The 16,282-nt window shown below is 35.6% G+C and overlaps 1 protein-coding gene across 1 annotated transcript in view; it reads left to right on the plus strand.

The window, feature by feature from the left end:
- shtd (anaphase promoting complex subunit 1) overlaps positions 1-16,282 on the plus strand; it is a 22,985-nt gene continuing 6,703 nt past the window's right edge. The window contains exons 1-21 of the mRNA XM_085199053.1: positions 1-216; positions 884-1,082; positions 1,242-1,562; positions 2,161-3,491; positions 3,951-4,146; positions 4,317-4,513; positions 5,121-5,852; positions 6,216-6,348; positions 7,052-7,243; positions 7,594-7,747; positions 8,102-8,254; positions 9,129-9,393; positions 10,035-10,197; positions 11,116-11,295; positions 11,966-12,139; positions 12,811-13,029; positions 13,164-13,287; positions 13,703-13,904; positions 14,163-14,282; positions 15,418-15,551; positions 16,056-16,161. Coding sequence (XP_085055179.1) covers positions 193-216; positions 884-1,082; positions 1,242-1,562; positions 2,161-3,491; positions 3,951-4,146; positions 4,317-4,513; positions 5,121-5,852; positions 6,216-6,348; positions 7,052-7,243; positions 7,594-7,747; positions 8,102-8,254; positions 9,129-9,393; positions 10,035-10,197; positions 11,116-11,295; positions 11,966-12,139; positions 12,811-13,029; positions 13,164-13,287; positions 13,703-13,904; positions 14,163-14,282; positions 15,418-15,551; positions 16,056-16,161 — 5,319 coding nt within the window. The 5' untranslated portion in view covers positions 1-192. The remainder of the gene's footprint in view (positions 217-883; positions 1,083-1,241; positions 1,563-2,160; positions 3,492-3,950; positions 4,147-4,316; positions 4,514-5,120; positions 5,853-6,215; positions 6,349-7,051; positions 7,244-7,593; positions 7,748-8,101; positions 8,255-9,128; positions 9,394-10,034; positions 10,198-11,115; positions 11,296-11,965; positions 12,140-12,810; positions 13,030-13,163; positions 13,288-13,702; positions 13,905-14,162; positions 14,283-15,417; positions 15,552-16,055; positions 16,162-16,282) is intronic.

Raw genomic sequence — 16,282 nt, forward strand, 5'->3', positions numbered from 1 at the left:
TGACAGTAAATGTCGTTTACGCTTTTAGTATTTTCAGCAAGCGCTAATCGCTATTTTTTCCAATAATACTGCGAATACACTACCATAAGTGTAATTAAACAAGTAATTATTAATGCTAAGTTTCCTATTTATGATTGAGTGGAAGTGAGAGTGTTGAGATATCATATCATTTCAAATCTGGATGAAAATACAATGATTGCGGCTTCGGAACCTCTGGTATGTCAATTTTGAGATTTGTTATTATTTTTACAAGAACTTTAAGTTTAAGAATTACTCGCTAATATGTTTTTATTAATTTATAAATAAAAAGGAATGTACATGGTGACCGGTATTCTTCAATAATAAGAAAATTACAAATATAAACCTTACTTAGACTTAAAACAAAACAAATAATTTTTAAATCATAGTTTTCTATTTTTATTAACACAAAAACTTCGAATCATAATCAATAAACTACTAATGTAATACCATATATCTAGTATAAAACATAACCTATGTATCTATTTAAATAAAACATTTGTGAGCATTATCCAAAAAGTTAGTTTAACTTCCTGGTGCAATGGCACAGCATATGACTGTTAACATTATGGTTATGGATTTAACCCCCAGTCAGAGGAAATATTTAAATTTCTTTACTCTGGTAAAAAGACAATGCTTAGCATTAAACTTTACCACTCAACATACTTTTTAAATAACTTTACCATATAAATTTTAAAAAAGTATGTTGAGTGGTAAAATTCAATGCTTTGCTTTATCTCAACATACAATATAACTAAAATTAGTCAGACAGTGAAGAATGAAACATCTTAATACTAGGTTCCCTCTGCCTACCCGCTATGTGTTAAACCATGAAGCTGATTATCTCTTTTCATGTAATTTCCAGGAGTTTGTACCTCATGGTAGGACAGTCTTAGCGAGGCATCCGTCACAAATATACAGCAAGGGCCATAATGTCTCCACCTCAGAACATTCATTGCTATATAAACTAACTAACTTTGCCATAAAGGATGAAAGCTTGATGGAAGCCAAGGAGGAAGAGCAGGAATGGTGGTGCATTAGAGAAGTTTATTACAGAGCTGATGGTAAGAGTTTTATTTCTACTTCTATTACTACTTTATTTTTTTTTTAAGGATATAAAAATATTTTTATTTCCTTAGTGTGTGATTAATACTGAAACATGCTCAAAATATTCATATTATTTAAAACTAAAAATAAATATTATAAATTAATATACATTACAGATGCCAAAGCAAACCTACAAGAATCTCAGAAAGAACAAAAATATGAATACATGGACTCTTTCAGACCATCAAGTCGTTTAAAAAATGACTTTAACATATCAATAAAATCTGAACTTTTATCTGGATTAAAGAAAGACGATCTCGCTTCAGCCTGTAATTCAAGAGGGAGCAGTGTTAATAGCTCTACTAATATGTCCAAAAAGTTTAATTTAAGTTGTGCTAATAGCAAATATCCAAGACGACGGCCATTGAATCCTAAAACTGATTGTTATTATGAGGAGGAATTGTATGTGAAGGGTTGTACTGCTGTTTGGTCTAAGGGTAAGGATTTTAGTATGTTCTATTTCTATTTACTTATTTAAGGCTATTTGTAGCACAGGGGCATTAAGTGTGACTGTAAATGTGACTGGTTGTGGGCTCGATCCCCACTCTAGGAAATAAAATATTTATTTAAATTTATATTTTCATTCCTTCGCTCCAGTGTCGAGACAAAGCGCGGCGTCCCCCACTCAACAAGCAATGCCTCCAGAATTCGGCGAAAAGTGAGGGTCTTAACACTAGGATCCCTCTGCCTATCCTGCTGTGTGCGGGATACAATGTGAAACTGATATTTATTTTATTTTCTGTTTAAATTATTTTGCCTTTCTAAAGTAAAACTGATTACTAACTCTTAAACTAACTGACCACGAAAATGAATATTTTATTAAACTACCTCTCAAGGTGGACCATGAGAGGTATTTTAATAAAGTATTCATTTTAGTGCTCAGCTAATTCTATGGAACTTATTATTTGTCACATAATCGACTTAATGGAACTTTTTAAATTAATATTATACCTTCTGCTCTCTTTATTTAAAATAGTATTGAGGCCATTGTGCTGTTTTATATTGTAACTGTGTTTTATATTGTTTCTCTTATAGGTTTAATTTCTACACCAGCCACAAAACTGTCTGGCCCAGAGCAAAGAGAAACTATTGCCTGTTTCACCATAGAGAACCCCATAAAACATGCTGTCTTTGCGGACTTCCATACTGACATAAATAACACGATGCTAATCGACGCTTTAAACTCACAAATAGGAGACGTCAAGAAAAACATTAAAATCGAAGACACTACAGAACATATAGAAAATAAAATTATGCCTTCAATACTTTTAATTGATAGTAAATGTATGAGAGTGTATGCGATAGACGGACGGGAATATATAACAAGTATACCGTTCCAAGTGAAAAAAGTATGGTCTATGAAATATGGTGTTTTATTAGAAAAAGATGCTACGCCTGTCTTACATAATTCGATGCTGCATATGTCTTTCGTGAAATTGAATGAATCTCACAATAGTTCATTCAATAAGTCCCGTACATTCCCATTCAATATGAGTGCTAAGTTAAGAGCTGAGTCGATTTCTGGTTATGATCAAGAATTTCCTCTGCCAACTTGCTTTTCTCTAAGACATCCCTTAGATGAAGTTACTCCTATACTAATGAAGTCGTCAGCTCAAGGACTTCAGTACTATAACGATGGTGACTTACAAATTATATTTGTTAGTACAGAACCCAGTATAATATTGCTATATGATTGGAAGTTACAGACTCATTCGCTATGGAAAATCCGAAAAGCAGTTCGTGATGAGTGTTTAGCTATGTGTCCAAATGTTAATTCCTCAGGGTTTAGCCAATCTTGCGATTTCGTTGGTAGTCCAATTCATAGCATGCGTAATGCCACAAGTTGGACTGGTAGTCCGTTTCAATCCAAGAAAATGACTACGCCGTCGCGGTCCAGGCAAAATAGTCCAATGGCGAACGTTTTTCAACAGCAAGGACTATCTCCTCACGTGTCTATAGGGCAAGCTAGTTCTACATCAATGATGTCTAATACAATAAACCAAAGTCCACCATCTTTGCCACTTTACCCGGACATCTGTTTGGACCACATTTGGACCGACAGCCAAGTTATAAGACGTGACCAGGTTGAAAGTCCAAACGATTTGAAAGCATTTCTTCATCAGGACTTAGTTGGACATGATTATTTGTGTTTTATGGTCAAAGTGGCTGGAACAACAAGACTTCAAATAGTGAGGCTACAGAAGTCACACTATCATGGGCAAATGTCCAAAACTAATATTATAGTGGGTTCGATTTCGTCGGTGCCTGCCAAAGACGCGGTAGTCTTGGATCATTTGAAAATGATCGCCTTGATCGATGAAGCCGGGAATATTATATTGCAATCTGGAAATAATTTTGTGGGAAAGGTATTTTATAATGCTTTTTTTTTGTAAATATTTTTCTAGATATTCTCTATTATTGTTATAATTCTATTTTACTTTATTAAATTTATATCAATTATTTTCAAGCATTTTTTAAAAATTGGTAGGTATATTGAATAAATAATTATTTCATATAAGATTTAGGAAAATACTGTTAATTTGATACTTGCAAAAAAAATTATGATGAAATGATTTTTCACTACATTTTTTTTAGTAATTACATAAAAAATTAAGCTTTAATAACTTTTTAACAATTCTAAATCGTTATGCCGTATTTATAGTATAAAAGTGTAATTAGAAAATATTTTAAAATTGTAACGTAGCGATTTTAACGTAGTTGAACCCGCACCTTTTGTAAACCTTGGTTGTTCTCAGATTACTAATGACGATTTTCCTAATATACTCAAAGATTATTAACTTTTTCTATCTTTTTACTGTTTCTAGGTCCACGTAGGTGGTATCCTAGCCCGTTTGATAGATTCGCCGTATACTAAAAGGACCTTTCAGTCGCCTTTTCCAAGACGTAGTAGTTTATTGCCAACACGCTGTGAATCGAATTCCTTTGACGATTCCGCCTTACATTTATTATCTCCTGTACCACATTCGTCTTTATCAAGGTTGGAGCCTAAGGAGATTTTAGGTTAGTTTTATTTATAACTTATTAAGAGAATTTTCTAAAACTTTTTGTAATTTTTTAAGCATTCTTAGATAAGAAATCAATATGGAGCCTTATTTAATTCGGTTGAACTATGGATATAATTATATACTAATTCTAGTCATTGGGGTACTAATAATAGTAATTATTCTTAGACACAGCAGGTGTCCGTGTACCGTGTGTGGAGGGTACGGGGGTACGAGGACTGAGGGACGCGGCGGGCGGGCGTGTCAGCGTGCGGGTGGAGACGGGCCTGTTCCGTATAGCGCTGCCTGAGAGGGCATGCTCACCGCTGGTGGTGCGGTGCTGTAGTGGCCTCGCTCACGCTTTGCCCAAAGATATTAGTATGCAGGTCAGTTGTGTTAGGCTATGTTATGTTATTTATAGTTATACATATTTTTTTTTTTTATGCTTTTGAATTTTTTGAAGGTGTCGTAGAATAATACTTATTTTTCATAAACAAATTGAATTAAGCAAATAAGATAATAAGACTCCCTTTACATTACAACTACAATCCTGTTTATTTCATTGTTTTGTTTTTAATCACCTATTTTTTTACGCATGCTGTATTCCGCGTGTAGCGAGGTAGGCAAAGGAAGTGTAGTGTTAATACATGCCGCTCTCCACTTCCCGTCGAATTCTGGATGCATTGCGAAACTCGACGCCTCGCTTTGCCTCGACGAGCGAAGAAATGAAAGTGTTAAATATTTCATTTCCTCGAATGGGAATCGAAACCACAACTTGTCACGTTGACAGTCACACGCTTGTGCCCCTGCGCCACGATCGGTCTCTAATTTATTTAATAACCTTTCTTTTTTACATTATAGTACTCTACACTATTTTGAAATATTTCTATCTACTACTATATTTTTTTGTTATGGCAATGGAGTAAATGTAACTGTAACGCGAGTTAAAGGACATATGCATTATATTTTATTAAAACTTTCTTAAAATTCCAGGTCATAATAAAATGGTATGGTGTCCGCAACGCTCCAGGCACTCAAGACTTAACCCCAGAACAAGAATGGACGATGTTTTCAAATCTCCTGTTATCTCTTATTGGTTACGACGTTGATAAGCTATCAGAGAGCAGGCAGAACGAGGAAGAACATGTCGAAGTCGTCACTAAGAAGCAAAGAACTTCAAGCGATGGAACCCAAGATGACTGGGAATACATGCTTAACTCAAAAATGCATAAAACTATAGGATATTCCTTAGCAAATATGCTTAATTTACATCAAATTACAGCTGAAACGAGGCATTCTAGAAGTATAAAGAAGGAGAAAGAAGAGAAATGTTCTCAATTCAATACAAATGCGCTTCTATTTCCGTTTACAGTGAATGTTTTCTTTGCTTTCCATTTAGCATATGAGGATATTAAATTGAATACTTTATTAGGAAGCGATTTGAAACCGCTATCAGCATTTCTATACCAAATTGCAAGGGACTTATGTGTAGATAAATATGTCAACCATTATTGGTTAGATTTTCCTTTAGATTACAATTTCGAGTATGATGATAGTGATACTCAAATGTCTGAATCCATTTTGAAGAAACTTACTCAGCCTAACTATTTTACTACAGAGCCTCCTAATATACTTAGTTATATCAATTCTATGTTGAAAGATGTTGATGTTGGATATTATCCTCATATGTTGGATGTCAATAATATGTCGCGAGATTTGATTGAGGTTAGTGCAGGTTATTTTTTGTAAGGTATTTTTATAGCTGATTTACAAATTTTTCTTGTGTATAATTGTGGATTACATTTTTTAATGAGTTTATATTTAATTATTTATATTTTAACTATCTGGTCAAACAATATTTATGAAATCAAAAATTGAAATTGAATTGACAAGCAAATGTAAGAAAAACATAAATAAGTGATACTACTTATTTGGACACATGTTACTACTTATTTGGACAAATACTTTTTTAGAAAACGTATAAAAATTTGAACATCGTAGAATTTTAACCCGTATCTTTTAGAAAAGAAAGAGAAGAAAAATTTCTTAGAAAGAAAACGTTGTAAATATACTTTTGTTCTCTTACAGATAATATCATCAGTTGGTTGCGGAGTGTCGCCCGGCGTGCACACGCTGGGTCGTGAATGCGCCGCCGCCAGCAGTACGCCGCGCCGGGCGCGCTCGCGGCCCCATGGGGCTGTGTTGCTGGCCTGCGAGAGAGGTGTTTACATTTGAACCGTAGTTACTTTGTTACGCGGCGTTTAGTTACACAAGCATGGAGCTGTATTTATAAATTTATATCGTAATACTAAAATTACATTAAAAAAATTAAATATAACAATATTCGAAGGTTAATGTCTGTTGGATACCGTAGTATTAATGCCCTATCAATTTTTATGTACAATTAAGGCCGTCGTGGAGCTGCGACAGAGATTCCAACTGTACTTGTAGCGACTGTGGATTTGATTCTCAGGGCAACGAATTAGTTTCATTGTCTTGCTCTGGTAAGAACACAAAGCACAGTGATGATGCCATCATTTAACTTGTATGTCTCGAATTAGATTGCAAAGCGAAAATGCCTTGACATTACCTTACCTATCTTTTGCCATAAGCGTATAAAGCGTAAAATTTAGAATAAGAACATTATACAATGACAAAGTATTTAAGGAACTGTTAAAGACTAGTATTGAAGAATATATTTTCTATAATTTGGGATAAGTACAAGGTTTTATTACGATTCGTAATAGGCGAGTAATGGGATGCGCAAGCGCGTATTTCTGGTCGCGGGTCCCCGACTCCTCTCACCTTCGCACGGTCTTGACCTAAAACTTAACAAGAACACTTAGCAAAATAGTTGCTCTACATAACTCTCCACAAGATTTTAATATCTTGTTCATATTTTTATACTTATTCTTTAATTTCAGGCATAACCCCCCGCGACATAGACAACCTGCCCCCCGCTCTCGCCCTCGCCCTCATTACCATCTTCGGCGAGTGCAAGGGCGACCCTCCTACCGACTGGAGCCCCAAGGCCTACCACCTAGTCATGAGAGAAGACCTGGCGCTGCAAACTGAGATCGCGGATACCATCAGGTCCACGGATGAGTATATGGAATGTGAGTTGTTTGTCTTTCTATATTTATTGTGCCGTGTTAAACGCCGCCTTTTAATGGGTAATTTCTTTTAATGAATGGAAATTGGAGAAAGTAGTGTTTTTCTTTCATCAGCTTACTGTATCCTACACATAGCAGGGTAGACAGAGGAAACCTAATGTTAAGGTACTCCGTTTCCCACTTTCGGCCGAATTCTGTAGGCACTGCGTGTCAAGTGGAGGAAGATCAAAATATGTTTCAACAAATACAAGTAATTATGTAATTATAACTCGAGAAATATAACAAATCCTACATATGTAAATCTTAATACAACTATACTATAAATATATTAAACTATATCTATCTCTTTCTAGCATTAGCATTAGAAGTGCTGGAGAAAGAGACGGCATACACACAAATACCGTACCCCACAGTGGAGACAAATCACAAGAACGAAGACGACTCTAGCACTGGAATGGAACATTTACATACAAAATTATTAAGTTTATTGTATCCTAGGGATCATAGGTGAGTTGTTTCTAGTCTTTCTTTCTAGTGGAATGATTTATCATTAGGTTACCTTTGTCTATATCCTGCTATAAATAAATTTTTACACTTCTTTTTCTTTTTGATATTGAATTAATTGCACATAATATTCTAAGAAAAATGTATTAATTTTGGGTCACAAAAATACTTTATAGTTTCATATTTCCAAAAATGTATAAATTTTTAAGTATGAAATATTTAAACTTATTTTAATTACTTTACTTAATTTATATTTTAAAGTAACGACGGAATTTAATTTCAAAACAACTTTAACTATTAAAGACAAGAACATTACAAAACTTATAATTAAAAAAATATATATATTTTCACCCACAGAATGACAGAAGTGTTCAACCTTCTTCAATCATCAATCCCAGTAACAATCAATTTAACTCAACGCCCCGAAGTGTCTGACCACGACTTCATAGAGGAACAAGAGAAATATTTATACGCTATAAGTACTAGGACTATGGCTTTGCCTGTGGCTAGGTATGATTTTTTTATATTTGATAAGAATTATAAGTTTTTTATTGAATATCTAGATTTTTTTAGTCTTATACTTTTGCTAATTTAGCCATGTTATTTGATTTGGCTAAATATGATACGATGGTGAATTTCGCCTCTCAATAAAATATGCGTTGTATGTATAATGAAAAGTGGGGTAAATATAGTAGAATCTCACTGTTGATCAATGCAGAAATACATTTTTTTTATATTTTAGTACTTTTTTAAACGTTTTGTGTTTTTAACCATTGTACTAAAGGTATATTCTCTACTGAAAACAAAAGAGCAATACTCAAATTTCCACAAGTCCAATTTCCTCAGAGAAATTTTTTTATTGATCAAAATAAATTTATCAAACTTGATATTTAATTCCGTAGTATTTCTTGCTCTCCCCCTAAATTATGTATCTGCGCATAGCCAATAGGAAAAAACTTTTACATAGATAACTATAAACCCCAGTGAAAAATATTAATTGACATACTTGACACAGTTACAGATACATTATTCTTCATTGTCTTCCCTTTCTCATTGTATCTGGTCTTAGTGGTCTCTCTCACTAAAATGAGTGACTTGGCTGACTTGCTTACTATGGTCCTGGGAGGAGTAATATAACTTGGCTATTCATCAAAATTGACACTCAATTACTGGAGAATTGAGGCCAGTCGTGGTGCAAAGCACAGCATGTGTCTGTAAACACGACTGGTCCGATCTCCACTCGAGGATATAAATATTTATTTAAATTTATATTTACATTTCTTCGCTCTGGTGTCGAGGCAAAAGCGCTGCGTTGAGTTCCGCCATCAAGCATGCAATACCTCCAAAAATTTGGAAAGCCTGAAACTGATTTGATTAATTACAGGGGAATGGTCAGTCTTCGAAGTCTTCCCTGCTCCCCCACAGAACCCTTAGCTCCTCCCAAATTATGTGTATCTGGTCGTGGCCCTCCCCCACGTTCAAACACGGTGACACTGGGAGGGGCGAATGGGGGCGGGACCAATGGGGAAACTCCTCCCCATTGCTTATTATGGCCCACTTTCCATAATGGGGTAGCCGCTGGATTAGCGTTGGTACCCATTTCTGGGTCTACCATACATTCGAGTTGGATTATTTATAATAAGCCCAGGGTGAGTGTCAATTTATTTTTAATTTTGCTATGTAATTTTTAAATTTTAAGTAATTTTGCGGAAAATGGGCAACAGAGTGTCTCAACACTGGGTTTCCGTTGCTTAAATGAAACATTAATATTTTCATTTCTTCGCTCTGGTAACGAGGCAAAGCGCGTTCCGGTAACAAAGCAAAACGCAAAAAACCGGAGCTGAGCTCCGCCACTCATCAAACAATGCCTCAATATGGTGTAAAGAATGTCATAACGCTAGGTTCTCAGGTTCCTTCTACCCTGCTGTGTGCTGGAAATAGCGTCAAGCTGATTTTAAGTAATTCATTATAGAGTTTTGTACTGTTTTAAGATTGAACTAGATTTTTTGTGGGCTCCTTATGTATGCAGATAACGGAGCGCCGACGCTACGGTCTCTGCATACCTCTTTTGCCTCGTCCACTGTATTCGGCGGGTCCTCGTGCTATTTCGTGGCGTTCTTTCAGTATCTTTAATATTGTGTTATCGCAGGTCAACCGGGATCTCTCCCTACCTCTCTTACTCTCTAAAATTATTTTAGCAAATATTAAAAATACAAAGTAATTCTGCTAAGACTTCGCATTATTTATTGACTTATTTTTATATATAAATTAAGTTTTTTCTTAATTTTAGGGTACGCAAGACATGTCACCTGAGCATGCTGGGTTCTTACTCGCACTAGGTTTAAATGGACATTTAAAAGATATGCCATATATGAACATATATGAGTATTTAGTTAAATGCCACAAAATGATTAGTATTGGATTGCTTTTGGGCTTAGCCGGTACATATCGAGGTAAACATAATAAAATTAATTGATTGATTGATAAATATAATGTTTTATAACTTCATGGCATAAAACACTTGTGTTTCATGGCTTCTAAATGCAATTTATGTTATAAGTTTAAAATAAAATTATTGACTATTTACATTATTGCCATAAGAAAACACGAATTTGAAATGGATAAATATTTTTTCTTTCATGTTTTTTGATTGATTGATGATAATCTGACTTCCCTTTGCCTACCATCCTGTATGCGAGACTAGCGACAAATATATAATTGAGGTATTGATAGATTCGTTTTAGCAGCCCAAGTGTCCTTAGATAAGTGACGTTAAAAACATCCTCATGGCGACTGTGGGACTTAGAAAATAAAATCTGTTTGGTTTGGAATACCATCATATGGGTATCAAATTCAAGAGCTCAATACGAGAATTTCAAAAAGGAATCATGATTATCATTACCATAATTAATCCTAACAAAAAAGTTAAAAATTTAAAAAATATTTAAAAAAACAAGGACTCGGGCTGCATAAAACTAAAAAGATAATTAAAATTAAGTAATAAATTATAAACTAATAGTTTATTAGGATTAACAATCGGGACTTAATAAAATTAAAGAGGTCCCGACTGCTAATCGTAATAAACTATTGGGCTTGTGAATTTTCTTTTTACTTTTATGCAGTTGGGGTTCTTGTTTTTTGAATATTTTTTTATTGTTATAGTATAGCTTACCTATACAAAATCTTTACATAAATTGTAGCCTTTAAACTATTCCGATGTACAAACTATAAAACTATAAAATTTTATTTGAAGCTATTTAATTTTTTTTTTCGTGAAAGTGTAACAAACATCCATTTTTAAGAAAGTTTCCAACTATACTATTAATAGAATAGAGTTCATTCATTCATAGGATGTTTTTTTAAAATTCCAGGTACAATGGACGTACAAGCCACAAAAATGATGAGCATCCACCTGGAAGCACTCTTGCCATCCACCTCCATTGAGATGGACATCCACCAGGAGGTGATGGTGGCGGCGCTACTTGGGGTGGGGCTGTTGTATACGGGCACTGCGCACGTGCATTATGCACAGGTGTTGCTTAATGAAATTGGTAAGTATGGACTAAAATTAGGGTTGAAATTTAGAGTCGCGGTCGGTGGAAAGTGGGGAGCAAAGTGTCTTAATACTAGGTTCTCTCTGCCTACCCTGCTGGATGCGGAATACAGTGTGAAGCTGAATCTATAGTTGTTTGGTCCTTAGCGCTTCACAACAAACATTGATAGTATGCCTTATATAAGTAAGTGGCTTATATAAAATACAATTTCAAGGTGGCTATGAATGGTAATATCTTTCACATGTTCAACTTTCTATCTTCAAAAACGATGAGAATCGCCTGGACCACTTATCTCTATAAAGCTAGACTTACAACAGAGTGTGTTATTGGATATTGGGCACCTGTAAATGCCACAGCACAAATACAACACGCTCGCTTAGTCTCGCTTAGTAATCGGTCAGTGTCAAATAAACTGTAACATGGGTTGCTGATAATACAAGAGAATATGGCCTTTGTGGGGGTACTATTTAAAGATAATGTCTTCTTCATACTAGTAATGCTTTTCACATCCTGAGCTCCATATTTATTTGAGTATGTAGGAATTCTAATTATATTTATAATAAATATATAAATACGTACTAGAGCCAGTCGTCACGCATGGGCACGAGTATGCGACTATAAACGCGACAGGTGGTACGTTTGTTTAAAAACCCTTTCCTCGACACAGGTAAACCACCAGGCCAGGAAATGGAGAACTGCGTGGAGCGCGAGGGCTATGCGCTCGCGGCCGGCCTCGCGCTCGGCCTCGTGTGCCTTCGTGCCGGAGCGCGCCCGCACCTCGCGCACCTCGCGCCTCGCCTGCGCACCTACATGCTGGGCGGCGACCGCAGGGGGCTCAGTGGTGCGTGAGTGTGTGTATTAGAATATGTGTGTGTGTGTACGTATGTGTACTCATTGTAGCAGCGACGGATTTCTTATTATTATAAGACTTTTAGGTAAAATGCAACATTGCATTATGGAAAACATCTTTTTTATAATAGACTGAGATTCCAGGGCCCCCAGTCATACGTCATTTTAGTAAAACTGAAAATGGAAGGGAAAAGGAAAAGGATTAATAGTTTAATATATAGTTAAGATTGTGTACTTACTAACTTGTAAGTGAGGCCCCTTTAGAGGTAGCGTCAACTAAATCTATATCTCTGTTTAAATTACTGGCTAAAAGTTCGTAGGTCTGGGAGCCCTGGTAATTTGGGCTATAAAGCAAAACTTTGGGCTATCAAACAGATAAGGTGGATCCAACAAGTGCCATCGTAGCCCTAGGGCTCCTAAACCTTTATGCTTTCTAACTATAGCGTTAGTTGTGTGTTCGATTCACATTTAGGAGATAGAATTATTATCATTTCCACACTCTGGTGAGAAAGCAACGCGAGATTAAGCTCCACCACAAAACACTCTCTGACTTAAAAATTGATGAACGAAGTGTAACAATAAGTTGCTTTTACTCTACCGTGTGCGGAATACAGCTTTAACCTAGAAATAATCTCACATTTCCAAATATTTCATTAAACACAGGTGCACAAAAAGACAGATACAAAACGAATTCTTTCGCCATTCGAGAAGGTGGTACTGTCAACCTGGATGTGACGTCACCAGGTGCTACCGTAGCCCTGGGGCTCCTGTACCTTCGGTCCGGAAGCCCTGCGGTGGCAGCGTGGCTTCGACCTCCAGAAACGGCTTATTTGTTGGACTTTGTTAGACCTGATTTGCTTATGTTGAGGGTTATTGCTAGAGGTGAGATTATTTTAAAATGTTTAAATCTTTAAATAGAAAGAAATTGTTTAAATCTGTTATTTGTCAAAGACAAATACAAACAAACGAGTATATCGTATAATTAAAATTATCTTTAAACTAAAAACATCTTACAGGTCTAGTGTTGTGGGATGAGATTGAAGCAACTGAAGAATGGGTCGAGAGCCAAGTCCCGTCCACGATAAAACCATATTGTTTCGTCAAACCGACTGAGGATAATATTGACTATGAAGCTATGAAGTAAGTAATTAAAATTTCATTGTTTTAGTTTCACACTGTATCCCGCTTATAGTGGGGTAGATAGAGCCCTAGTGTTATTAACACTCTGTTCTTTTCCAGTTGAGTGGCGAAATCGAGGCCTACTTACAGTCTATATCTCTTTATATACTTTTTTTCATTACTGATTGATTTATAAAAATATTATTTAATTTATTCATTGATTTGTTTAATTTTTAAATGGAACATTGCATTTGCAAATACCGCAACTGTTTAATAGTAGACTGATTAATATTCATTCGATCTATGAATCAACCAGTTGTCCAATTTAGAAGTAGATTGATAATTGATTCATCAACTTGAAAGTCTTGATTATTGAAATGTTGATTGACACATTAATTCATTAGATAATTGATTCATTTCCCGTTACTCTCCGTAGTCAAGCTTACTGCAACATAATAGCGGGCGCGTGTTTCGCAATGGGCCTTCGTTTCGCGGGTTCCGGTGATATAGATGCTCGCGACGCGGCGTTAAACCACGTTTCCTTACTACTGCGGTTGTGTGCCCGCGGTGCTGCTGACCTAGCCGGTGCTACCACGTTGGAGTTGTGCACCGCCGTATGCTTGTTGGCTGCTGGTATGGTAAGTGGGGGAGAGGGAGTTATTTAAAACTGAAAAAAATTTACTGAAATTCGTCTGATTTTTCCATATCTTTTTTTTTTCATTTAACAAAAATTTGTAAACTTCATATATTCACTCGAAAATATTATACTTAATTAACCTAGTATTAAGACACTCCGTTCCCCACGCCCCACCAAATCTTCGAGACACTGCATATGATATACCAGAATGCAACGCCGCCGAAGAAATTAAACTCATATAAAATACATATTCCCACAGATAATGTCAGGTCGTGGCGATATAGAAGTTTTGCGTGTTTGTCGAAGATTGAGGGCAAGAGTGCCGACAGCAAGCCGGTCTGCGGCCAACGCACCACCGCCGCTCACGCATGGTGCTCAGGTTAGTTGAATTAATTAATTATTAATTAATCAAATAAGTAAGTAATTGGTTAATTTAAAATTTATCTTATTGATTCATGAGTTTTAGATTTTTCAATTGATTGATTCAAGGACTAAGTTACTTGTAAATTGTTTGAAATGGTTAGTTTATTATTTTTTTATTTATAATTAATTAATGTTTTTAGATGATTTATATTTTTCTCATAACTGTCATGACTTGGTCTATCACCTGGTTTCGTTTTATCGTTGACTCCTGGGACACCCTGTATATATATATCTATATATATAAATTCGAAAGGTCACTCACTCATCACGAAATCTCAGAAACTACAAGTGCTAGGAATCTCAAAAAGTTTGCATGGGAGTTATTTATAGGACGTAGGTGCTTGCTAAGACGGGAATTTGCAATATTCGACTTCTAAGGGGTTGTTTTTGGGGTCGGAAGTTTGTATGAAACTTCGTTACTACAAATGCTAGGAGTCTCAAATTTTGCATAGACGACACTAGGACGTAGTCATGGAGACAGAAATTGATAATAACATAGTTCACGCGGGTGAAACCGCGAGCGGGCCGCTAGTATATCTATATATATAAAACCGAAAGGTCACTCACTCATCACCAAATCTCAGAAACTACATGTGCTAGGAATCTCAAATTTTGCATAGGAGTTATTTTTAGGACGTAGGTGCTCGCTAAGACGGGAATTTGCAATATTCGACTTCTAAGGGGTTGTTTTTGGGGTTGAAAGTTTGTATGACACTTCGTTACTATAAATGCTAGGAGTCTCAAATTTTGCATGAACGTCACTTATAGGACGTAAGGTACTCATGGAGACAGAAATTAATAATAAAGTAGTTCACGCAGGCGAAGCCGCGGGCGGGCCGCTAGTATAATATATAAATATCATATTCATAATAATTTTTCATGTGTCCACACACTTTTCTTTCAACTTAGTTAAATTAATTAATTAATTAATAATATTTATTAAATAAAATTCTGTTTTTTTTTTAACTTCTTGCTGTATCCCGCAAATAGAAGAGTAGTATTCCTGAGGTATAGCGTGTGGACTTTGCCTCGTTACCTGACATTTAATAATTAAATTTTTCTTTATAACAATATATATTTTTTGTCTACAGATGGCGGTGCACTGTACAATAGGTCTGTTATTCCTTGGTGGGGGTCGCTCTACGCTCTCCACGTCTCCTGAAGCCGTGGCTGCTTTGATAGCGGCGTTCTTCCCCAAATTCCCCACCCATAGTGAGGATAATAGGTAAGATTTAGAGCATATATATATGCTAGTTTGTTTGTCCGTTTTGTTGTCAAATTTTTAAAAAAAATGTTGGACTTAGTTGGAAATTGGTTAAGTTGAAGTGTAATTGTGAAATAATGTTATTGTTAAATTAAGTATAGGAAAAAGTATTATATAACAGTATTATTTCTTAGCTTCACGCTGATGTATGCCGCTTATAACAGGGTAGGCAGAAGGAACCTAGGGACCCAGTGTTGAAACACTCCATCCCCATTAAGAAACTTACTCTCCTCTTATTTTTCGCCGAATTCTAGAGGCGTTGCCAAAGCGAGGTAATGGAAATATCAAATATTTCATTTTCTCGAGTGAGAATCGAATCCACAATAACGGTATAGCTTAGTGAAAAATATATATATTTTATTGTGATATATACAGTAGCTATAGCTGTGGCTAAAAAGATATATAATTATTCTTTTCCATTAATTTCTTATACTAATATACTTGTATATGTTTATATATTTTTAGATATCATTTACAAGCATTCCGTCATCTCTACGTACTAGCGGTGGAACCTCGTCTCATATTACCAAGAGATTTAGATACAGGGAAGCTGTGCTATGCTCATATACAGGTTGGTAATTGAAAGGTATTGCCAATGAGAATAAAAGAAATGGTCAAGTGTGAGTCGGACTCGCCTATCGAAAGTTACCAATTTCGTGATTGTTTTTTTTTCCCATGATACATCTATAAAT

Source organism: Heliconius melpomene, chromosome 16 (assembly GCF_056956725.1).
Source record: "Heliconius melpomene rosina isolate 202511_hmr_F chromosome 16, ASM5695672v1, whole genome shotgun sequence".
Classification (NCBI taxonomy): Eukaryota; Metazoa; Arthropoda; class Insecta; order Lepidoptera; family Nymphalidae; genus Heliconius; species Heliconius melpomene.